The 23,994-nt window shown below is 43.0% G+C and overlaps 2 protein-coding genes across 7 annotated transcripts in view; one reads left to right on the top strand and one right to left on the bottom strand.

The window, feature by feature from the left end:
* LOC137371316 (centromere protein J-like) overlaps nt 1-6,946 on the bottom strand; it is a 100,048-nt gene extending 93,102 nt beyond the window's left edge. Inside the window, 1 exon segment of the mRNA XM_068033700.1 lies at nt 6,648-6,946. Coding sequence (XP_067889801.1) covers nt 6,648-6,719 — 72 coding nt within the window. The 5' untranslated portion in view covers nt 6,720-6,946.
* Nucleotides 6,770-23,994, top strand: part of parp4 (poly (ADP-ribose) polymerase family, member 4) — a 245,720-nt gene continuing 228,495 nt past the window's right edge. For 3 of the 6 annotated variants that reach the window (XM_068033696.1, XM_068033697.1, XM_068033693.1), the window contains exons 1-3: nt 6,770-7,076; nt 14,255-14,405; nt 17,199-17,403. In XM_068033696.1, coding sequence (XP_067889797.1) covers nt 14,280-14,405; nt 17,199-17,403 — 331 coding nt within the window. In that variant the 5' untranslated portion in view covers nt 6,770-7,076; nt 14,255-14,279. Of the gene's footprint in view, nt 7,077-9,074; nt 9,150-14,254; nt 14,406-17,198; nt 17,404-18,328; nt 18,363-23,994 lie in introns of those variants that run through there. The other 3 variants (XM_068033695.1, XM_068033698.1, XM_068033699.1) reach the window with 3 other exon arrangements.

The following is a 23,994-nucleotide window of genomic DNA, read 5'->3' as shown; positions in this document are numbered from 1 at the left end:
CAGAGTTGGCTAAAGTGGACTGGGAAAATAGGTTAAAAGGTTAGACAGTGGAGAAGCAGTGGCAGACATTTAAAGAGATATTTCATAACTCTCGGATATATTCCATTGAGAAAGAAAGACTGAAAAGGATGCACCATTTGTGGCCAACTAAGGAAGTTAAGGATGGTATCAAATTGAAAGAGGCATACAATGCTGCAATGATTACCGGTAGGCCAGAAGATTGCAAAAATTTTAGAAACCAGCAAAGGATGGATGAGAGTAAACTATCAAGAAATATAAAAGCAAACAGTAAAAGTTTCTACAAGTATATAAAAAGAGAGTAGCCAAACTAAGTGATGGTTCCTTAGAGGATGAGACTGGGGAATTAATAATGGTAAATTAAGGAAATAGCAAAGACTTTGAACAATTATTTTATATGTCTTCACAGCAGAAGACACAGAAAGCATCCCAAAAATAGTAGAAAATCAAGAAGCAAAAGGGAGGGAAGAACTGAAAGCGATCACCATCAATAGAGAAAACGTACTAGGTAAACTAATGGGACTAAAGGCTGACAAGTCCCCTGGACCTGATGGCCTGCATCTTTGGGTCTTAAAAGAAGTGGCTGCAGAGATATTGGATGCATTGGTTGTAATTTTTTTTTTTATAAAGAGATACAGCACTGAAACAGGCCCTTTGGCCCACCGAGTCTGTGCCGACCATCAACCACCCATTTATACTAATCCTACACTAATCCCATATTCCTACAACATCCCCACCTGTCCCTATATTTCCCTACCATCTACCTATACTAGGGGCAATTTTTATAATGGCCAATTAACCCATCAACCTGCAAGTCTTTTGGCATGTGGGAGGAAACCGGAGCACCCGGAGGAAACCCACGCAGACACAGGGAGAACTTGCAAACTCCACACAGGCAGTAGCCGGAATTGAACCCGGGTCGCTGGAGCTGTGAGGCTGCGGTGCTAACCACTGCGCCACTGTGCTGCCAAAACTGTAATCTTCCAAAATTCCCTAGATTCTGAAAAGGTCACAGTGGAGTGGAAATTCAAAAATCTAACACCTCTACTCAAGAAAGGAGGAAAACCCCTATCATTGGGAAAATGCTATTCAAGAAGTAGTAGCAGAACATTTAGAAAATCATAATAAAATCATGTTGACTCTGCCCGACTGTATGTAAGGGAAATTGTGTTTTTTTAAAATTCATGCATGGGACAGGGGCGTCGCTGGCTAGGCCAGCATTTATTGCCCATCCCCAATTGCCCTCAAGTAGGTGGTGGTGAACTGCCTTCTTGAAGCGCTGCAGTCCTGTGGGGTACGTACACCCACTGTTCTGATAGGAAAGGAGTTCCAGGATTTCGACCCAGCAACAGTGAAGGAACGGCGATATAGTTCCAAGTCAGGATGGTGTGTGACTTGGAGGGCAGCTGGCGGTGTACCCTTGCATCTGCTGCCCTTGTCCTTCTAGTTGGTAGAGGTTGCAGGTTTGGAAGGTATTGTCTAAGGAGCCTTGGTGCGTTGCTGCAGTGCATCTTGTAGATGGTACACACTGCTGCCACTGTGCGCCGATGGTGGAGGGAGTGAATGATGTGGATGGGGTGCCAATCAAGCGGACTGCATTGTCCTGGATGGTGTCGAGCTTCTTGAGTGTTGTTGGAGCTGCACCCATCCAGGCAAGTGGAGAGCATTCCATCACACTCCTGAATTGTGCCTTGTAGATGGTGGACAGTCTTTGGGGAGTCAGGAGATGAGTTTCTCGCCGCAGGATTCCTAGCCTCTGACCTGCTCTTGTATCCACGGTATTTATACGGCTATTCCAGTTCAGTTTCTGGTCAATGGTAGCCCCTAGGATGTTGATAGTGGGGGATTCAGCGATAGTAATGCCATTGAATGTCAAAGGGAGATGGTTAGATTCTCTCTTGTTGAAGATGGTCATTGGCTGGCACTTGTGTGGCACAAATGTTACTTGCCACTTATCAGCCAAGCCTGGATAATGTCCAGGTCTTGCTGCATTTCTACACTGACTGCTTCAGTATCTGAGTTTGACAAATATATTAGAGTTCTTTAAGGATGAGTGGATATAGGGAAACCAGTTGATGTTGTACATTTGGATTTCCAAAAGGCATTCCATAAGGTGCCACATAAAAGGGTACTGCACAAGATAAGAGCTCATGGTGTTGGGGTTAATATCTTAACACAGACAGAGGATTGACTAATTAACAGGAAAGAGAGAGTCAGGATAAATGGGGCATTTTCAGGTTGGCAAATTGTAACCAGCAATCAGTGCTGGGGCCTCAACTATCTACAATCTAAATTAATGAATTGGCTGAAGGGACAGAGTAGCCAAATTTTCTGATGATACAAAGATAGGTAAGAAAGCAAGTTGTGAGGAGGACACAAAGTCTGCAAAGGGATATTAATAGGTTAAGTGAGTGGGCAAAAATTTAGCAGATGGAGAATAATATGAGAAAATGGTGGGAAGAGCAGAAAATTCACCTGGAGAGAGGCTTCAGAATTCTGCAATACAGAGTGATCTTGGTGTCCTTGTACATGAATTACAAAAAGTTAGTATGCAGGCACAGCAAGTGATCAGGAAGGCAAATGGAATGTTGGTATTTATTGCAAGGGGAATGGAATATAATAGTAGGGAAGTCTTGCGACAACCATGCAGGGCATTGGTGAGATCACACCTATAGTCTCCTTATGTATGGATATACTTGCATTGAAGGCAGTTCAGAGAAGGCTGACTAGGCTGATTCCTGGGATGAGGGGGTTGCTTCTGACGAAAAGTTGAGCCTATACTCATTGGAGTTTAGAAGAATGTGAGGTAATCCTATTGAAACGTAAAAGATTCTGATAGGGCTTGACAGGGTGGATGCTGAGAGTATGTTTCCCCTTGTGGGGGAAATCTAGAACAAGAGGACATAGTCTAAAAATAAAAGGACCTCCCATTTAAAGACAGCCATGAGGAAAAATTTCTTCTTTCAGAGCGAGTTAATCTTTGGAATTCTCTTCCCCAGAATGCAGTGGAGGTTGGGTCACTGAATATTTTCAAGGCTGAGTTAGACAGATTTTTGATCTACAAGGGAGGCAAAGGCTATGGGGAGCCAGCAGAAAAGTAGAGTGAAGGCCAGAATCAGATCAGCCATAATCTTATCGTATGGCAGAGTAGGCTCAAAGGGCCAAATGGCCTACTCCTGTTCCTATTTTTTACATTGTTATGTTATAACCCTAGCCAATAAACCAGTCTCTAAGTAATAGCCCTAAACCATATCGCCAAGTCAGGACCAGATGCAGGATGACTGCAATGTCAGTAGCATGATGCAGAGCAGCCACGGTACAATAATCATTGTGGCAATAATGGCCCTGATCTTGCAGTAGGAGTAACAGTGAAGCTATCAGCTATTATGGAGTAAATCTGACAACTGTCAGCGTCCACACATACACAGAAATCGGAAAACTGCTGTCCAATTTTTCCTGCTCCTCCACAAGCTTTGCGACACTAGTACTTCACTCAGAGATTTGGCATGCAAACATATGAATGGTGTGAAGTTTCAGTACTTACCCAGTAGATACCCACTGAACATGCCAGAAAAAGTTAGGGCTTGTCCATTCAAGTATAAGTGAATTGTTAACAGGGTGAAAAGTCTTAATTACTGCCAAACAAACTCCCTGGCACTGAAAATGTACTTTTAAAGTGTGGAGTCTCAATCCTTCAGATTTTAATTATTCTTCAACGTTTAAATAATTAAAAATTATTTCTTTTAAAACTTTGTCTCTTTTATCGCTCTCAATCTCATCTTTCTTTCCCTCCCTACTTCTCTATCTGTAGATGATTTTACATAAACTAAAATATTGTAATTTACACTGCACGTCTCAGGAAGGATTTTACAATCAGATTGGTTAAGAAGACACTGTTGCTTGTCCTAGTCTCACATATCCTGTAAAGGTTGATGTGCTGTATTGGATTCTTGATGCTTGCAAGTTGCTGCACAAAAACCCACAAAAAATGTCAGTGGGCAGTAAGCATAATGAATGGCCAGTGCCATTTGTTCACCATTGACTGCAAAATCAGGGCCATTGTGGTTGCAGGGTTTATGGGATGTCAATATTCACTCCAAAGATGCAATTGTCTCCCTACCTCAACTACTTCTTATGGTAAAACATTCCATGCTTGAAGAATCCTCTGCATAAAGAAATTTCTCCTAATTTTTCTCCTCACTCAGTGAGGATTTTAAATTGATAATCCCTTGTCACTGATTCCCCAAGCAGACAAAATTGCCTTTCTCTATTCACTCAAAACTTTTCATATTGTTAAAAAAATTCAATTTATTTTAGCAATAAAAAGACAGTGTTGGTGGTGGCACTGCACCCTGTTAAGCTATGCTTTCTCTTTTCTGAGCACTTTGGCCAACAGTGCTTTATCAACATTGATGTGCCATTCCTACGTTACAAGTAGCATATTCAATAGGAGTCTTCAAAAGGGAACTGTATAAATATTGAAGGAGAAAAATTTGCAGGATATGGGAAATAATGGGGGAATGGGACTAACTAGATTCTCAATGGGCTGAATGAACTTCTTTTCCATCGTTGGCTGTGAAGCATGTGAAGACATCCTGAGGTCTTGAAAAAGGTGCTATATAAAGGCAAGTCTTGCTTTTGTTTTTCAAAGTGACTCCTGACAACGCAGCAGCCTGCGAACGTCATCAGAGTGCACACGCGCGACTGCATCTTGCCAGGACTAAGTGGCACATGCGCGGGATGATATCATCGCGCAGCTGCGCCTGGTCCATCTTTGTGCAGGCATGATAAAGCATCATCGGGTATCCAGCCCCCCACTTAGCTGGAGGAAGGAGCTGAGTGAGAAACTTTGAGGCTGGAGCTCGCCCCCCTCGGCAACTCACTACAAGCTACAATGCTTCCTCCCCTCAGCCACTCGCTCCAGACCTCGCTGCTCCCCACCAGTCCCCTGGCCGATTGTTCCTTGCTTCGCACCATCCCGCTCTCTGCCCGGTCACTTCCGCTTCCCTGTCCCTCTGCGCCACTTTCCACCTCTTGGCCACTCGCTCCTACGTCGCCCCATCACCCCTTGCTTCTTCGGGTGGCGTATGGAGTCTGATCAAATGCGGGAGCGAGTGGCCGAGAGGAGGGAAGTGGCGCAACCGAGAGCTAGTGGCAGGGGTGGGGGGACAGGCAGCCGGATAGCAGGGTGACGCGAAGTGAGAAGCAATCAGCCAGGGAAGTTGCTGGGGGGGGGGGGGGGGGGTGGGTGGGTAGTGCAGCGAGTTCTAGAGCGAGGCGCTGCGGGTGAGTAAGCAAGTTGCCGAGGGGGGGGCAGAGCAGCCAGTGGGGCAGGAGCTAGTAGCTGCGCTCGGGTGAAATCAGTTCTGGTCAGTCATATAAACGAATCACAGTAACGAATTGGCAGCACATTTTATACTCTACCCAATTTTCCTTTCCATCCATCGGGGTGCCAATTCACTATCTTCCAATGGAAATTAAATCATAAAACTCCTTTTGTATTTAAGAGGATTACTGGAATATTAAACGGATTTGAGGATTACAGTTAGTATCCAAGAACTACATTGTAGCATATTACTGGGCTTCTATCCAACTTAATGCAAGTTTAGTTTGCTGGAACTTCATTTATTTCCCACAAATAATTGAGCAGCAATCCCGGCGGTTGCCTGAACGTCGCAACACTGACATTCCAGTTGAAGAGCCTACACTTGCGCATGTGCAAATACTGCGCCACCTAGTGGTTGCGTTGTCAATAAACACAGCCCTAGTTTTTCAACACCTCTGTTTGACTTTCATACTGGTTTTAATTTCATGCTCTGTTTCCATCACTCCCATTTTTCACATTTTCCTCAGGCAATTCACATTCTTTAATGCCTCTAGTTTTCAATGTTTGTCTGTTACACAATTCCACTAATAGTTCCTTTCTGTCCGATATTACTTAGGTCTCAAAAAGCTAAATATTGCAGATGCTAGAAATCTGAAACAAACACAAAATTGAGCGCTCCTTGCATTTTCTGCTTCTATAGAATCATACAATGATGCAGGAGACTTGTTGGGCCTGTATTTTGTGTGGTACTCTATCAACGACTTTTGAAAGTCCACGTACACATCAACCATACTCCCTTCACCAACCCTCTCTATTGCTTCATCAAATGTATCTGAAGCAGCCAATAACATGTCACCACGCTTCGAAAATACGATCAATAGCTATCACTACAAGTGTTTCAACCAAACAACTTGCATTTGTATTGCGCCTATAACGTAGTAAAACGTCATATGTCATTTTATTACCGTCACTCCATCGCTTATTTCTCAACTCTGGCGGCTTTTACTTTTTACTAAGCCACCATTTGATGGTTTCATCAGCAAACACCGCTGTTGAATCTTTGGTCATTCTCACAACTTCGGAGTAAATTAAATACTAACAACCGAAGAGGCAAGAATGAAGACAGCTAAGGAAATAACTGCGAACAAATTTAAGCCGAGGAGAGCTGTTCCCATCGGTACTAACACACATCACTATCATCACCGTAACAAACTCTAGCTCGCACAACATTAATTAAACTCCAGGGTAACTTACAATCGCTAATTGTCGGTGTTCTTTCCAGGAGCGGGCAGCCAACACTTACCCACCGTGCGCGTGAGCAGCAGTTTAACAGGCAATCCCAACCGTTCCAAACCGCTCTCAAATCTACCGCCATTTTGAAACTTTAAACCGCGGCCCCCACTAAGCATGCGCATTGTCTCTCAGCACTCTGGGAATTGTAGACAAGTCTTGAGACGTATTCCGACAATAACTCCAGTTTAAATAAAGTTGGATTCTTTGCACCTGCTGTGTTCTACCACCCTGTTGTCATTAAATGTGGATTTAGTTTAGGCAGTGCTAGTACGATTCAGCGTCAGGAGGAATATGCGTGATGCTATCGGCTGACCAGCCCTTGCTGCATTTTCTCCTCTGCTGTTCCTAATATTTGATTAGTCGGGATCCAGGAAATACAAATTGACGTTAAATCCAGGAAGTAGCGAGGAGTCGCCAGGATTACCGAAAGACGATCGAGGTATTTTCCAGGATTTTATTTAGATTCTGGTATCTGATGCATCTTTTATTTTCCGTCTCAGCCGCGACGAACGGAAAAGTAGTGGAGGTGTAATGAAACTGCACAGCTTTAAGTTGGCTGGAAGGATTTAGCGCTAACTGTAATAAAAGAACCCGGAGAGAAGTAATGATTGTGACATTAAATATCAGGACTCCTTTTATGGCTACTAGTTACCTTCCCCCCCCCGAAAATGTGGAATGAAGATCAGGTTAAAGTCGACTCAATTCTACCATTTTCTGATTTGTGCTGAAAGAGTTTGAACTGTATTCACAAAATGACGTGAATTATTTTAGGTACGGTAAATTAAGTTTAGGGTAAGGAACTAAGGGCTGGCATCCTTATGTCGTAATTTGTTTTTCGTGCATGGGATATGGGCGTTAGTGGCAAGATCTGCTTTTATTGCGCAACCCTAATTGGCCTTGAGAAGATGGTGGTGAGCTGCTGCCTTGAACTGCTACAGTCTTTGTAACAAAAACAAGAAATGCTGGATTCACTCAGCAGGTCTGGCAGCATCTGTGGAAAGAGAAGCAGAGTTAACGTTTCGGGTCAGTGACCCTTCTTCGGAACTGTCTTTGTAATGTGGGTGCACCTATTCGGTAGAGAGTTTCAGTATTTTGGCTCAGTGATGATCAAGTAATAGCAATATGTTTCCAAGTCAAGATGGTGTGTGATTTGGAGGTTATGGTGTTTCCGTGCACCTGCTTCCCTTGTTCTGTGAAATGGTACAGCTTGCAGGTGCTGTTAAAGAAGGCTTGGTGACTTGTTGGTACACATGGCAACCATGGTGTGCCAGTGGTGGAGGGAGTGAATGTTTAAGGTGGTGGATGTCTTGGATGGTGTCATGCTTCTCAAGTGTTGTTGGAGCTGCATGCAGGCAGACAAGTGGACAGTATTCCATTACTCCTGACTTGTGCCTTGTAGATGGTGGACAGGCATTGGGAGTGTTTTTTTTATTCGTTCATGAGATGTGGGCGTCACTGGCTAGGCTAGCATTTATTGCCCATCCCTAATTGCCCTTGAACTGAGTGGCCATTTCAGAGGGCATTTTAAGAGTCAACCACATTGCTGTGGATGTGGAGTCACATGTAGGCCAGACCAAGTAAGGACAGCAGATTTCCTTCCCTAAAGGACATTAGTGAACCAGATGGGTTTTTACAACAATAGACAATGGCTTCATGGTCACACTATACTAGCTTTTTAATTCTAGATTTATTAATTGAATTCAAATTTCACCATCTGCCGTGGTGGGATTCGAACCCATGTCCCCAGAGCATTAGTCTGGGCCTCTTGGCTACCATCCAGTGACATTACCGCTATGCCACTGCCTCCCCTTTGAGTCAGGAGGTGAGTTACTTGGCTCAGAATATCCAGCCACTGACCTGCTCTTGTAGCCACAGTCTTTATGTGTTTGGTCCAGTTAAGTTTCCAGTCATTGGTGACTTGCAGGTTGGGTGGGTGATTCAGCAATGGTAATGCTCTTCACAGATTAGGTGTTTGGACTTTGTCTTGTAGGAGATGGTAAATGCCAGGCACTTAAGTGACAAGTCACATTCATGCCACACATCAGCTGAATATTGTTGAGCTCTTGATGTATGCATGCATGAACTGCTTCATTATCCGAGTAATTGTAAATGGAACTGAATACTGTGCATTCAGTAGCAAACATCCCCACTCTGACTTTATGCTGGAGGGAAGATCATTGACGGTTGGGCCTAGAACACTACCCTGAGGAACTCCTGCAGTGATGTCCTGGGACTGAGACGATTGACCTCCAACAAACACAACTATCTTCCTTTGTACTAGATATAACTCCAGCCTGTGGAGAATTTACTCCCTGATTTCCATTGACTTCAGTTTTACTAGGCTCTTTGAGGCCACTCTCTGTCAAATGCAGCCTTGATGTCAAAGACAGTCGCTCTCACCTTACCTCTGGAATTCAGCTCTTTTGTCCATATTTAGATCAAGGCTCTAATGAAGTCTGGAGCCGAGTCGTCCTGGTGGAACCCAAGCTGACCATCAGCGAGCAGGTTATTGGTGAGTTTTTTTTTAATAATGCATTCATGGGATGTGAGTGTCGCTGGCTAGGCCAACATTTATTGCCCATCCCTAATTGCCCTTGAGAAGGTGGTGGTGAGCTGCCTTCTTGAACCGGTGAACCTGTTCGGAAGGGAGTTCCAGGATTTTGACCCAGCGACAGTGAAGGAATGGCGATACAGTTCCAAGTCAGGATGGTGTGTGGCTTGGAGGGGCACTTGCAGGTGGTGGTGTTCACATGCATCTGTTGCCCCTGTCCTTCTAGGTGGTAGAGGTCGTGGGTTTGGAAGGCGCTGCTGAAGGAGCCTTGGTGAGTTGCTGCAGTGCATCTTGTAGATGGTACACATTGCTGCCAGTGTGTGTCAGTGGTGAAGGGATTGAATGTTGAAGGTGTTGGATGGGGTGCCAATCAAGCGGGCTGCTTTGTTCTGGATGGTGATGAGCTTCTTGAGTGTTGTTGGAGCTGCAGCCATCCAGGCAAGTGGAGAGTATTCCATCACACTTCTGACTTGTGCATTGTAGATGGTGGACAGGCTTTGGGGAGACAGGAGCTAAGTTACTTGCCTCAAAGTTCCCAGCCTCTGACCTGCTCTTGTAGCCACAGTATTTATACGGCTGGTCCATTTCAGTTTCTGGTCAATGGTAGCCTCCAGAATGTTGATAGTGGGTGATTCAGCGATGTAATGTCATTGAACATTTAGGGGCGATGGTTAGTTTCTCTCTTGTTTAAGATGATCATTGCCTTGCACTTGTGTGTCCCAATGTCACTTGCCACTTATCAGCTCAAGCCTGGATGTTGTTCGGGTCTTGCTGCATCTGGACATGGGCTGCTTTGGTATCTGAGGAGTCACGATTGGTGCTGAACATTGTGCAATCATCAGCGAACATCCCCACTTCTGACCTTATGATGGAGGGAAGGCTATTGATGAAGCAGCTGAAAATGGTTGTCAGTAGGACACTACCACGAGTAACTCCTGCAGTGATGTCCTGGGACTGAGATGATAGACCTCCAACAACGACAATCATCTTCCTTTGTGCTAGGTATGACTCCAACCAGCGGAGTGTTTTCTCTCTCATTCCCATTGACTCCAGTTTTGCTAGGGCTCCTTGATGCCATACTCAGTCAAATGCTGCCTTGATGTCAAGGGCAGTCACTCTCCTCTCACCTCCTGGAGATCGGCTCTTTTGTCCATATTTGGACCAAGGCTGTAGTGAGGTCAGGAGCTGAGTGGTCCTGGCAGATCCCAAACAGAGCATCAGTAAGCTGGTTATTACTGAGAAAGTGCCACTTGATAGCACTGTCAACGACCCCTTCCATCACATTGCTGCTGATCGATAGTAGATTGATTGGGTGGTAATGGCCTTGTTGGATTTGTCCTGCTTTTTGCAAAGCGCTTGATAGCACCTTGGATGACATCTTCCATTACTTTGGTGATGACAGAGTATAAGCTGATGTGGCAGTAATTGGCTGGATTGGATTTGTCTGCTCTTTGTGGCTAGGCCATACCTGAGCAATTTTCCACTTTGTCGGGTAGATCCCAGTGTTGAAGCCGCACTGGAACAGATGGCTAGAGATGCAACTAGTTCTAGAACATAAGAAATAGGAGCAGGAGTGAGCTGGGGAGGGGGCTTGATGGGGTAGATATTGAGAAGATATTCCCATTAGTGGGGGGATTTCGACCCCTCAAGCCTGCCCCGCCATTCAATATGATCATGGCTGATCGTCCCCAGATCTCAACTCCTCTTTTGTGCCAGCTCCTCATAGCCCTCAACTCCCCGATATTTCAAAAATCTATCTACCTCCTCTTTAAATATTTTCAGTGATCTAGCCTCCACAACGCTCTGGGATAGAGAATTTCAGATATTCACTACCCTCTGAGAGAAGAAATTCCTTCGCATCTCCGTTTTAAATGAGTGTCCCCTTATTCTGTAACTATGTCCCCTAGTTCGAGATTCCCCCACTAGTGGAAACATTTTCTCAACATCTACCCTGTTAAGCCCCCTCAGAATCTTGTACATTTCAATAAGATCACCCCTCATTCTTCTAAACTCTAATAAATAAAGGGCTAACCTGTTTAGCTGTTCTTGATAATTCAACCCCTTCATCCCAGGAATCAGCCTAGTGAATCTCTTTTGAACTGCCTCCAATACCAGTATATTCTTTAAATACGGGGACCAAAACTGTACGCAGTCCTCCAGGTGCAGCCTCACCAACACCCTGTACAGTTGTAACAAGACTTCCCTATTTTTAAACTCCAACCCCTTAGCAATAAAGGACAAAATTCCACTTGCCTTCTTAATTACTTGTTGCATCTGCATGCCAACATTTTGTTTCATGTGCAAAAACACCCAGATCCCTCTGTGTTACACTGTTTTGGAAGTCTCTCTGCATTTAAATAATCTGCCTTTTGATTCTTCCTACCAAAGTGCATGAGCTCACACTTTCCTACATTAAACTCCATCTGCCAAGTTTTTGCCCACTCATTAAACCTATCTATACCCCGTTGCAGATTCCTTATGTCCTCATCACAACATGCCCTCCCACCTATTTTTGTATCATCAGCAAATTAGGATATATTACACTCTGCCCCTTCCTCCAAGTCATTAATATAGAAGGTAAATAATTGAGGCCCTAGGACTGATCCTTGTGGCACTCCACTAGTTGTCTTTCCAACCTGAAAAAGACTCGTTAATCCAGACTCTGTCTTCTGTGAGTTAATTAATCCTTAATCCATGCTAATACATTACCCCAATACCGTGAGCTGCTAGCTTGTGCAATAATCTTTTATGTGGCACCTTATTGAATGCCCTCTGGAAATCCAAATACACTACATCTACCAGTTCCCCTTTATCAATGCTGCTTGTTATATTCTCAAGGAACTCTAACAAATTTGTCAAACATGATTTCCCTTTCACTAAACCATGTTGACTCTGTTTGATTGCGTTAAGCTTTTCTACATGTTCTGCTATTTCTTCCTTAATAATGGACGTCTTAGCATTTTCCCAACAAACGATGTTAGGCGACTGGCCTATAGTTCTCCTTTTTGTCTCCCTTCCTTCTTGAACAGAGGTGTTGCATTTGCAGTTTTCCAATCCGCTGGGACCCTCGCAGAATCCAGTGAGTTCTGCAATATTTCGACCAATGCCTTCACTATCTGTGCAGTCACTTCCTTCAAAATCCTTGGATGCAGGCCATCATGTCCTGGCGACTTGTCTGTCTTTAGTCCCATTAGTTTGTCAAATACTTTGTCCCTTGTGATAGAAGCTTTTACAAGATCTTTGCTCCCATTAGCTCCTTGTTTATCTGATATCTGTGGGATGTTTATAGTTCTGGAGCATGAGTCTTCAGGGCTACTGCTGGGATATTGTCAGGGTCCATATGCTTTGCTTTATCCAGTCCACTCAGCGATTTCTTTATCACGTGGAGTAAATCAAATTGGCTGAAGACTGGCATTTGTGATGGTAGCGATCTCAAGAAGAGTCCAAGATTGATCATCCACTCACCCTTCTGGCTGCAAATGCTTCAGCTTCGTCTTTTGTATTCACATGCTGAATTCCGCCATCACTGAGGATGGCTGCTCCATGAACATCTCCATCCAGCTAATTCTGGAGTATGAGTCTTCCTTTTGAGATCTAAACAGTACAGAAGCACAGAATCACTAACAGAAACATGAGAACAAGGGTCGGTTATTTAGTGCCTTGAGCCTGTTCTACCATTCAGTCAGATCATGGCTGATCTGTGTATCTTCCCTAAGCTTGATATCTAGCCAACTTTTCAGTAATATGCCCAGGATAATGAACAGAACAACTGTTGTCGTCTTATTTGAGTTACTAGAGTTATGCCTGCATAGGATTTCTCTTCCAAACTTCATGAGTAAATTCACTTAATAGTTTAAAACTTAACATTTACTTTGATTTTAGTCCTTGATAAGACAATACAAAGTCGTATTCTACCACACTGGTAAATCTTATCACCAAGTCACATCTTACACGTTGTTACGACCACTCAGGAAAAGGCCCCCAGTCAAAATATGTGATTCTAATTGCGGTGGGAGCAATGCACTGTCAATTCAGTCCTGTTGCTCCACAGGGTTGCAGCATATTTCTTTAAGCTTTCCAAATCAGAAAAAAAAACAGCCAAATTGAACAATCTAATAGCCCCCAAATGAAGCGAACTAAACCAGCTATCTTTAGATGTCAACAAATTAACTATTTATTAAAAAACTGAAATCTTAAACACTATTAGGATAATCCAATATCTAAAGACCTTATAACATCTTATTTAAAAATCTAACTCCTGCATTTGCATACATATACACAAACTAACAGGGGTTTGTTTTTAATTAGCTGACGAAATTTAAACAAAAAAGTCTTTGCAAATTATGTTCCTGACGAAATGGAGTCTTCCAATGTAGAAACAGTCCAAGGTTGCTTGAAGTCTTCACAGTGGTCAGATGGGAAAGAAAAGTTCTTAAAAGATAGGAATTTAGCAGTTCGGCTGTTGTAACATTAACTGCCCCTTCTGTGATGAACACAGCAATACCAATACTTAGTTAAGAAAGAAAAGCTTTTTTTTTTAGGGAAATAATTCGGCTTGTTGAATCTAGAGAGAGAGAGAAAATAAAACTGCTACTTCCTTCAATTGCTGGAACAGTCTGCTCAAACCAGTTTTTGCCAGCTTGTTTTCAAAAGTCAAACGACAACATTGATTCACATGCCCTCTCTCGTGCTACTGTTGCTTGGCAACCAGAATGCACTTTGGCTCACTGTGTCTCCGGAGAGTTCTTGAAGATGCACTAATCTTTTTACAGTCTTAAAGGCGCACCGCAACCTTTCTTGAGGAGAGGGGAAAAAAACACAAGACCATGACTATGTAACTGTATCTTCTGTGAACAAACTGCAGTATTAAAAATTTCTTTATGAAAAATATGAAGTGTAATATTGCCTCATACTGCAATGATTTAACTGACTTTTCTAGCATACAGACTTTCAGAATAAGAGTTCTTGGAAAAAAATATACTACTTTGTGAGTAAGTCCCAATATTTTTCTTAAATGTTATTAGTTATTGTTCAATATAAAGTAATTCCATAGTTTGCTCACACAGATTGTCTCGCCTGGGCAGCAGGACTATGGCTATATTTACTGACTGTTTGATGGTTCTGGATGTGAAGGAGTTGTCCATAAAAGAGAAAAACAAGCTGAAGACTGCTATTAAGAACAATGATGGCATCATTTCCTATCTGGTCAATCGACAGGTATGAGCTAGATTACCAAATATGGTTGCCTGAACTAACAACACATGTTATGCACTTATTGTGGAATAATCCTACTTTGGCAGTAAACCTACTTTTGGAGTAATTAATGCAAAATTGCATTTTGATTCAAATAGTTAATCAAAACCCCAATGCAAAACTGATTTTTCTGCATCAACATTATGGTGCTTATGTTATCTCTGGTTCTTTTGCCAATTGCCTTAAATCTGTGTTCTCTGGTTACTGACTCTTCTGCCACTGGAATATCTCTATCAAATCTCCCTTTAAATTGCTGTGTTCCAAGGAGAACAACCCCGGTTACTCTCGTCTCTCCATGTAACTAAAATCTTTTTTCCTTGGTACCATTCTAGTAAATCTCCTCTGCATGTTATGTAAGATCTTGACATCCTTTCTGAAGTGTGGTGTCCAGAATGGGACATAATTCTCCAGATAGTCTCCAACCAGTGTTTTATAAAGGTTTTACATAATTTCTTTGGTTCTGTACACTATGCCTCTATTTAGAAAGCCAAGGATCCTAAACACCTTTTTAACATCCTTCACCACTTTATTACACTGCCTTCAAAAACTTATGCATGTATACCCCAGGTGCCTCTGTTCCTGTACCCCCTTTAAAATCGTACCATTCAAATGAATCACTTCACTCTTCTCTACATTAAATGTGTCAGCCCATTTCACCAATCTGTCTGTGTACTCCTGAAGTCTGTTACTCTCCTCATTGTGCACTATATTTCTGAGTTTCATGTCATCTGCAAATTTGAAATTATGCCCTCTATACCCAAGTCCAGGTTATTAGAGTATATCAAAAAGAGCATTGGTCCTTATACTGTCCCCTGCAGGACACCACTGTATAGTTCACTCTGAAAAACAACAATTCACCATTTCTACATATGTACCAACATACAAACATATGAATTAGGAGCCGGAGTGGATCACTTGGCCCCTCAAGCCTGCTCTGCCATTCAACAAGATCATGGCTGATCTAATTGTAGCCTCAACTCTCCATTCCTGCCTACCCCCAATAACCTTTCACCCCCTTGCTTATCCAGAATCTATCTACCTCTGCCTTTAAAAATATTCAAAGACTCTGCTTCCACCGCCTTTTGAGGAAGAGAGTTCCAAAGACGACCCTCTGAGAGAAAAAATTTCTCCTCATTTCTGTCTTAAATGGGCGACCCCTTATTTTTAAACAGACTCCTAATTCTAGATTGTCCCACAAGGGGAAACATCCTTTCCACATCCACCCTGTCAAGACCCCTCTGAATCTTCTATGTTTCAATCAGGTTCCCTCTCAGTCTTCTAAACTCCAACGGATGCAAGCCTAGCCTGTCCAACCTTTCCTCATAAGACAACCTGCCAGTCCAGGTATTAGTCTAGTAAACCTTCTCTGAACTGCTTCCAACACATTTACATCCTTCCTTAAATAAGGAAACCAACATTGTACAGAGTACTCCAGGTGTGGTCTCACCAATGCCCAGTATAGCTGAAGCATAACCTCCCTACTTTTGTATTCCATTCCCCTTGCAATAAACAATAACATTCTATTAGCTTTCCTAATTACCAAAAGGATGTAGATGCTTTGGAGAGGGTGCAGAGGAGGTTCACCAGGATGTTGCCTGGTATGGAGGGCCCTGGCTATGAAGAGAGGTTGAGTAAATCAGGATTATTTTCATTAGAAAGACGAAGGTTGAGGGGGGACCTGATTGAGGTGTACAAAATCATGAGAGGTATAGACAGGGTGGATAGCAAGAAGCTTTTTCCCAGAGTGGGGGATTCAATTACTAGGGGTCACGAGTTCAAAGTGAGAGGGGAAAAGTTTAGGGGGGATATGCGTGGAAAGTTCTTTACGCAGAAGGTGGTGGGTGCCTGGAACGCATTGCCAGCGGAGGTGGTAGACGCGGGCACGATAGCGTCTTTTAAGATGTATCTAGACAGATACATGAATGGGCAGGAAGCAAAGAGATACAGACCATTAGAAAATAGGCGACAGGTTTAGATAGAGGATCTGGATCGGCGCAGGCTTGGAGGGCCGAAGGGCCTGTTCCTGTGCTGTAATTTTCTTTGTTCTTTGTTCTTATTACTTGTTGTTCGAAAGGTCACAGCCATAATAAAAACCTGTACTACCAGCTTGGGAGATGATTGTGCAGGCATCCTGCAGTCAATGTTTTTCATCTGCATAATCAATCACTCTGTATGGACAGAGAGCTTGTCAATCAATAGATTTCCCCAAGTCAGAGAGCAGTGAGTACCCATTTCACAGCAGTTTAATGCCATAGCCCATATCTTCCAAGAGTACTACTTGTCAGCTTCAACCATGTCAAGACATGTAACAAAAATAGAAAATGCTGGAAGTACTCAAGGTCTGGCAGCATCTGTGGAACGAGAAACTGAGTTAACATTTCCGATTGATGACCTTTCATAGACTGGATAGGAGCATTTGTTCAGATGTAAAAATATGATTTTACTCCTGAATGCCTATGTACATGTAAAAATGTGTTTCACTTTTCATGTATGCAGTGCATTGTAATCCATAACTGACACTGCACTTCCACTTTCTCACCTCCACACCACCAGCAACCCCCCCTCCCCCCCCCCCCCCCCCCCAACCCTTTACCCAGTGAAATTGTCAAATCGAGCATCCGGACAAAATATATTATTGAATGTTTAATGGAAAGCAGTGTATCTTGTTACTGAAATATTCTTGGAATTTCAATAGCTTACTGTACTGGTCATGATTATTTTAAAACATTAAAAAAAACTGTTTGTTTAATTTTACAGTGTACTCACGTTGTCACATCTGATCTCAATACTGTGAGTTCCTCCAGGCTGAAAGCCATCCAGAAATATAATATTCCTGTTGTAAATCTGGATTATATACATAGCTGCATTAAAGAAGGTCAACTTTTGGATATCAGCTGCTACAAACCATGTGAACCGACTCCTCTCTCAAACGATGATGGTGATGGTAGGTACACCATGAAAGGTGTGTTGCAACTCTGTTGTATGACTATTTGTAGAGGTTTTAAAATGATAAAATGAATGAATAAATAGTTTGTGAGGCACAGGTGCAACCACCACCCAGTACCTGGGAATTTTGCAACTTGGGGTACAGCAGCATAGTTGTTATGTTGCTGGACTAGTAATCCTGAGGCCTGGACTAATGATTTGAGTTCAGATCCTACCATGGCAGCTGGGGAATTTACATTCAATAAAGTAACTAAAAAATAAATACCATGAAACTACCGGATGCTATCATGGACTCGATGGGCCAAATGACCTCCTTCTGTGCCATAAATGACTCTATAACATTTCACCAAGACTGGATCAGCATCTTAGGTTCCTGGAGCTCCTTTCCATTCAATATACAATTTAGGTCCTTCACAAATTCCACAATGTTTCAAATTTTGTGAAATCTGTCTGCAATGTTCGCTTTAAAATTTTTAGTTCTGCACAGTCCATTTTTTCCACTGCGCGGCCCATTTAAATGTTTCTACGCAGCAGTGCACCTCCATTATTTTTCTGAGAACCAGGTCTGCACAGTACCCTTTAGGCTGTTGCATGGCCATGCACCTGCGCAGCTTAGCGAGAGCATTGTTTAAATGATCCACCTCCTTGGGTGCCTAATACCTAATGATTGGACCTAGGGCTGTTCAGCTGCAAGCACCCCTGACCCCCTGCTCCCTCAAAAATGTAAGTCTTTTTATTAGCCTAAAATTTCTAATGTAAGCCATTTCTATTATATGCATCTACAGGCTATTTTGAAATGTCGAGAAAGCAAGTGTGCGTGCAAGTGACTACAAGAACCATGTGTCTGCAGAAGAGAATGAGTGCTGTGCACATGCAAGAATAAGAGCCTTATATGTGTGAGAGCGAGTATGAGAGTTATGCACATGGAAAAATGAGAACGCAGGATCATCATGTAAATGCAAAGCAGTGAGATTGGTTTGTATATGAGAATAAGTACAAGCACTTTGTGTGAAAGAGGTGCATATATGCAAGAGTAAGAATGAATACTGAGAGTGTACAGGATAGTGCCATGTGTATGAGAATGAGAGTCCTACATGTTTGAGAGCATAACTAAATGCTTGAAGTTTCTTAAAGACTTGGTTATTTTCAATGCTATCTATGTTCCAAACTGAAACATAATCCTGCTGAAAAACTTGCTCAAATACTGATTACCTGAACAATAATAAGGTTAGGAAAAAGACTAAAGGGAATGAGTTGTTTATTAGACTGGAGGGAAGTATGCAGTGGTGTTCCCGAGAGGTAAGTGTTTGGACCACTGCTCTTTTTGATGCATATTAATAGCCTGTCCTTGGGTATAGGGGGCATGATTTCAATGTTTTGTAGATGACGCAAAACTTGGAAATGTGTTAGGTAACTAGTGCGAAAGATGGTAGCGGACTTTAGGAGGATATACACAGACTGGTGAAATGGCAGATGAAATTTAATAGAGAAGTCTAAAATTGATGTATTTTGGAAGGAAAAATGAGGGGAGGCAAAATTTTCATTAAATGGGGCAATTTTAAAGTGGGTGCAGGAACAATGTGATCTTTGAAAGTGGCAGGATAACTTGATACGACTGTTTTTTTTAAAAAATCCTTTGCGTAGGTACAAAAGTAAGGAGGTTCAATAGTTAGACCTTAGCTAGAGTGTGTATCCCATTCTAGTAACTTTAGGAAGGATATCGAGGCCTTGAAGAGAATGCAGAGGAGATTTACTAGAATGATAACGGATTTGTTATGTGGAAAGACCAGGGAAGCTAGGATTATTTTCCATAATAAAAACGTCATTTATCTATTGTTTTTCATGACCGCAGGACGTTTCAAAGTACTTCACAGCCAATGAAGTACTTTTTTCCTTATACAGGACGATATAGATGGGCTGATAAGATGGCAGAGCAGTGGCAGATGGAATTTAATCCTGAGAAGTGTGAGGTGATTCATTTTGGAAGAACTAACAAGGCAAGGGAATATACAATGGATAGTAGGACCCTAGGAAATAGAGGGTTAGAGGGACCTTAGTGTACTTGTCCATAGATCACTGAAGGCAGCAGCACAGATAGATAAGGTGGTTAGGAAGGCATATGGGATACTTACCTTTATTAGCCGAGGCACAGAATATAAGAGCAGGGAGGTTCGATGGAACTGTATAAAGTGCTGGTTAGGCCACAGCTGGAGTACTGTGTACAGTTCTGGTCGCCACACTATAGGAATGATGTGATTGTACTGGAGAGGGTGCAGAGGAGATTCGCCAGGATTTTGCCTGGGCTGGACCATTTCAGCTATGAAGAGAGACTGGATAGGCTGGGGTTGTTTTCCTTGGAGCACAGAAGGCTGAGGGGGGACCTGATTTGAGGTATATAAAATTATGAGGGGCATAAATAGGGTAGATATGAAGATTTTTTTCCCTTGGCAGAGGTGTCAATAACCAGGGGGCATAGATTTAAGGTAAGGGGCAGGAGATTTAGAGGGGATTTGAGGGAAAAAATTTCACCCAGAGGGTGGTTGGAATCTGGAACACACTGCCTAAAGGGGTGGTAGAGGCAGGTACCCTCACAACATTTAAGAAGTATTTAGGTGAGCACTTGAAATGTCATAGCATACAAAGCTATGGACCAAGTACTGGAAAATGGGATCAGAATAGATAGGTGCTTGATGGCTGGCAGGAATACAGTGGGCTGAATAGCCTGTTTCTGTGTTGTATGACTCTATGAAGTATGCTGACTGCTGTAATATAGGAAACACAATACCGCAAGCTCCCAGAAACAACAATGTGATTTTTTTAATTCATTAATGGGATGTGGGCATTGCTGGCTTGGGCAACATTTATTGCCCATCCCTAATTGTCTTTGAGAAGGTGGTGGTGAGCTGCACCCATCCAGGCAAGTGGAGAGTATTCCAGCACACTCCTGACTTGAGCCTTGTAGATGGTGGACAGGCTTTGGGGAGTCAGGAGATGAGTTACTCGCCTCAGGATTCCTAGCCTCTGACCTGCTCTTGTAGTCGCGGTATTTATATGGCTACTTCAGTTCAGTTTCTGAACACTGGTAACCCCTAGGATGCTGATAGTGGGGGATTCAGCAATGGTAATGCCATTGAATGTCAAGGGGAGATGGTTATATTCTCTCTTGTTGGAGATGGTCATTTTCTGCCACTCATGTGGCGCAAATGTTACTTGCCACTTATCAGCCCAAGCCTGGATATTGTCCAGGTCTTGCTGCATTTCTACACAGACTGCTTCATTATCTGAGGAGTCGCAAATGGTGCTGAACGTTGTGCAATCATCAGCGAACATCCCCACTTCTGACCTTATGACTGAAGGAAGGTTATTGATGAAGCAGCTGAAGATGGTTGGGCCTAGGACACTTCCCTGAGGAACTCCTGCAGTGATGTCCTGGAGCTGAGATGATTGACCTCCAACAACCACAACCATCTTCCTTTTCGCTAGGTATGACTCCAGCCAGCGGAGAGTTTTTCCCCCTGATTCCCATTGACTTCAGTTTTGCTAGGGCTCCTTGATGCCATACTCTGTCAGATGCTGCCTTGATGTCAAGGGCAGTAACTCTCATCTCACCTCTTGAGTTCAGCTCTTTTGTCCATGTTTGAACCAAGGCTGTAATGGGGTCAGGAGCTGAGTGGCCAGATAATCTGTTTTTATGATGTTGGTTGAGGGGTAAAAATTGTCTGGATACCAGGAATAATTCCCCTGTTCTTCAAAATAGTGCCATTGGGTCTTTTACGTCAACCTGAGAGCGCAGACAGGTCCTCTGTTTAACGTCTCATCCAAAAGACGGCACCTCCAACAGTGTAGCACTCCCCCAGTATTGCACAGGGGTGTCAGCCTAGCTTTTTGTACTCAAATCTCTGGAGTGGGGATGGACTCCATAATCTTCTGAATCATTGATGAGAGTGGTACCAACTGGACCTTGACAGACACACTAGAGCAAAGAAGGTTAAGGGGAGTTTGACAAGAGATGTTGAAAATCGTGAGGGGTTTTGGTAAAGTGATTATGGAGAAACTGTTTAAACTGGAACTAGGGTCAGTAACCAGAGGTCACAGATTTAAGATGATTGGACAAAAATCCAGGAGGAATTGAGGAGAATTTCTTTTGCACAGAAAATTGCTATGGTCTGGAATGTAGTCCCTGAAAGGAAGCAATTTCAGTAGTAGTTTTCAAAAGGGAATTGGAAAAAATATACTTGAGAAGAACTAATTTGCAGGCCTATAGGAAAAAATCAGGGGAGTGGGACTAATTGAACAGCTGTTTCAAAGAGCTGCACAAACATGATGGGCCAAATAGCCGCCTCCTGCGCCATGTGGGCACAGCATGCATGCTGGCCATGCACCATCCCTATTATTATTTTGTTGGTGTGTATTCAATTGCAAAAAGCCAGTTGGTGAAGCATGATAATGGAGAAAATCTTTCCTCAGTCTCATTTATTTATAGAGTGCAACATTACAAGCATATATGTCCTAACTCAACCCCCACACAATTTCAGTGTCTCTTTTTATATGTGCTCAAGTAAGACCCCAATTAATGCCCTCCACCTGCGTATAATTAAACACAATTGATGTACAATTAACAGATCCCCTTTTGCTTCAAATAAAGGTCTAGTTAATATGCACAAACAATGTATCCAAAAAAGATTCCATATTCTGTGCAAAGCATTGTGAGATGCCTCTCCTCTAGGACCCCTAACAATTTCTTTGATCGTACAAGCATTTCTTTTTGTAATACAAACAGTTGATGACTGTGCCAGGCAATGACCATCTCAACAAGAGAGAATCTAACCATCTCCCCTTGACATTCAACGGCATTACCATTGCTGAATCCCCCACTATCAGCATCCTCAGGGCTTCCATTGACCAGAAACTGAACTGGAGTAGCCATATAAATACCGTGGCTACAAGAGCAGGTCAGAGGCTAGGAATCGTGAGACAAGTAACTCCCCTCCTCACTCCCCAAAGCCTGTCCACCATCGATAAGGCACAAGTCAGGAGTGTGATGGAATACTCTCCACTTGCCTGGACGGGTGCAGCTCCGACAACACTCGAAGCTCGACACCATCCAGGACAAAGCCGCCTGCTTGATTGGCACCCCATCTACAAACATTCACTCCCTCCACCACCGACGCACAGTGGCATCGGTGTGTACCATCTATAAGATGCACTGCAGCAATGCACCAAGGCTCCTTAGACAGCACCTTCCAAACCCGCTACCTCTACCGACTAGAAGGACAAGGGCAGCAAATACATGGGAACACCACCACCTGCAAGTTCCCCTCCAAGTCACACACCATCCTGACTTGGAACTATATCGCCGTTCCTTCACTGTCGCTAGGTCAAAATCCTGGAACTCCCTTCCTAACAGCACTGTGGGTATACCTGCCCCAAATGGACTACAGCGGTTCAAGAAGGCAGCTCACCACCACCTTCTCTAGGACAATTAGGGATGGGCAATAAATTCTGGCATGGCCAGCGACGCCCACAACCCATGAATGAATAAAAAAAAACTTGCACCTACCTGGTTAATTTTAGAGATCTCCTTTCTCTCCAGCATTTGTTTCAAGCCAGCAAGATCAATCTGCACTAAAAACAAGAAACGCTGGAAATACGCAGCAGGTCTGGCAGCATCTATGGAGAGAGAAGCAGAGTTAGCGTTTCAAGTCAGTGACTCTTCTTCAGAACTGGCAGATATAAGAAATGTAAAAGATTTTAAGCAAGTAAAGTGGGGGTGGGGCAAGAGATAACAAAAGCGAAGGTGTTGATAGGACAAGGTCACAGAATAGCTGACCAGAAGGTCATGGAGCAAAGGTAAACAATATATTAACGGTGTGCTGAAAGACAAAGCATTAGTACAGATGGAATGTTAATGGACTGAAAACTGAACAGCCACAAGCACAAACATGAAAAAAAAGTGGGTAGGCACAGTAGAAAAAACTGAACAAACTAAAAGAAAATAAACACAAAAAAGACAAAAATTACTATAAATAAAAGTAAAATGGGGGGGCCTGTCATGCTCTGACATTATTGAACTCCATATTCAGTCTGGCAGGCTGTAGTGTGCCTAATTGGTAAATGAGCTGCTGTTCCTTGAGCTTGCGTTGATGTTCATTGGAACACTGCAGCAATCCCAGGACAGATATGTGAGCATGAGAGCAGGTGGGTGTGTTGAAATGGCCAGCAACCGGAAGCTTGGGGTCATGCTTTCGGACTGAGCAGAGGTATTCTGCAAAGTGGTCACCCAGTCTGCGTTTGGTCTTTTACATTTCTTATATCTGCCAGTTTTGAAGAAGTGTCACTGACCTGAAACATTAACTCTGCTTCTCTCTCCAAAGATGCTGCCAGACCTGCTGAGTATTTCCAGCGTTTCTTGTTTTTATTTCAGATTTCCAGCATCCGCAGTATTTTGCTTTTATTTTTAAGGTCAATCTGTAACCTTTTCTCATTCACACTTTTTGTAGAGAGTACATTATCCCACAAGGAATGATTATTTACATAGCATTCAATGTGTATACTATCTTCAGTACGTCCCTTGTGTAGAATCTCATTTGACAAACAGAACTCCATA

This window comes from Heterodontus francisci, chromosome 6, assembly GCF_036365525.1.
Source record: "Heterodontus francisci isolate sHetFra1 chromosome 6, sHetFra1.hap1, whole genome shotgun sequence".
Taxonomy (NCBI): Eukaryota; Metazoa; Chordata; class Chondrichthyes; order Heterodontiformes; family Heterodontidae; genus Heterodontus; species Heterodontus francisci.
Note: the sequence above shows the minus strand (reverse complement) of the source record. Positions and strands in the feature narration are given on the sequence as shown.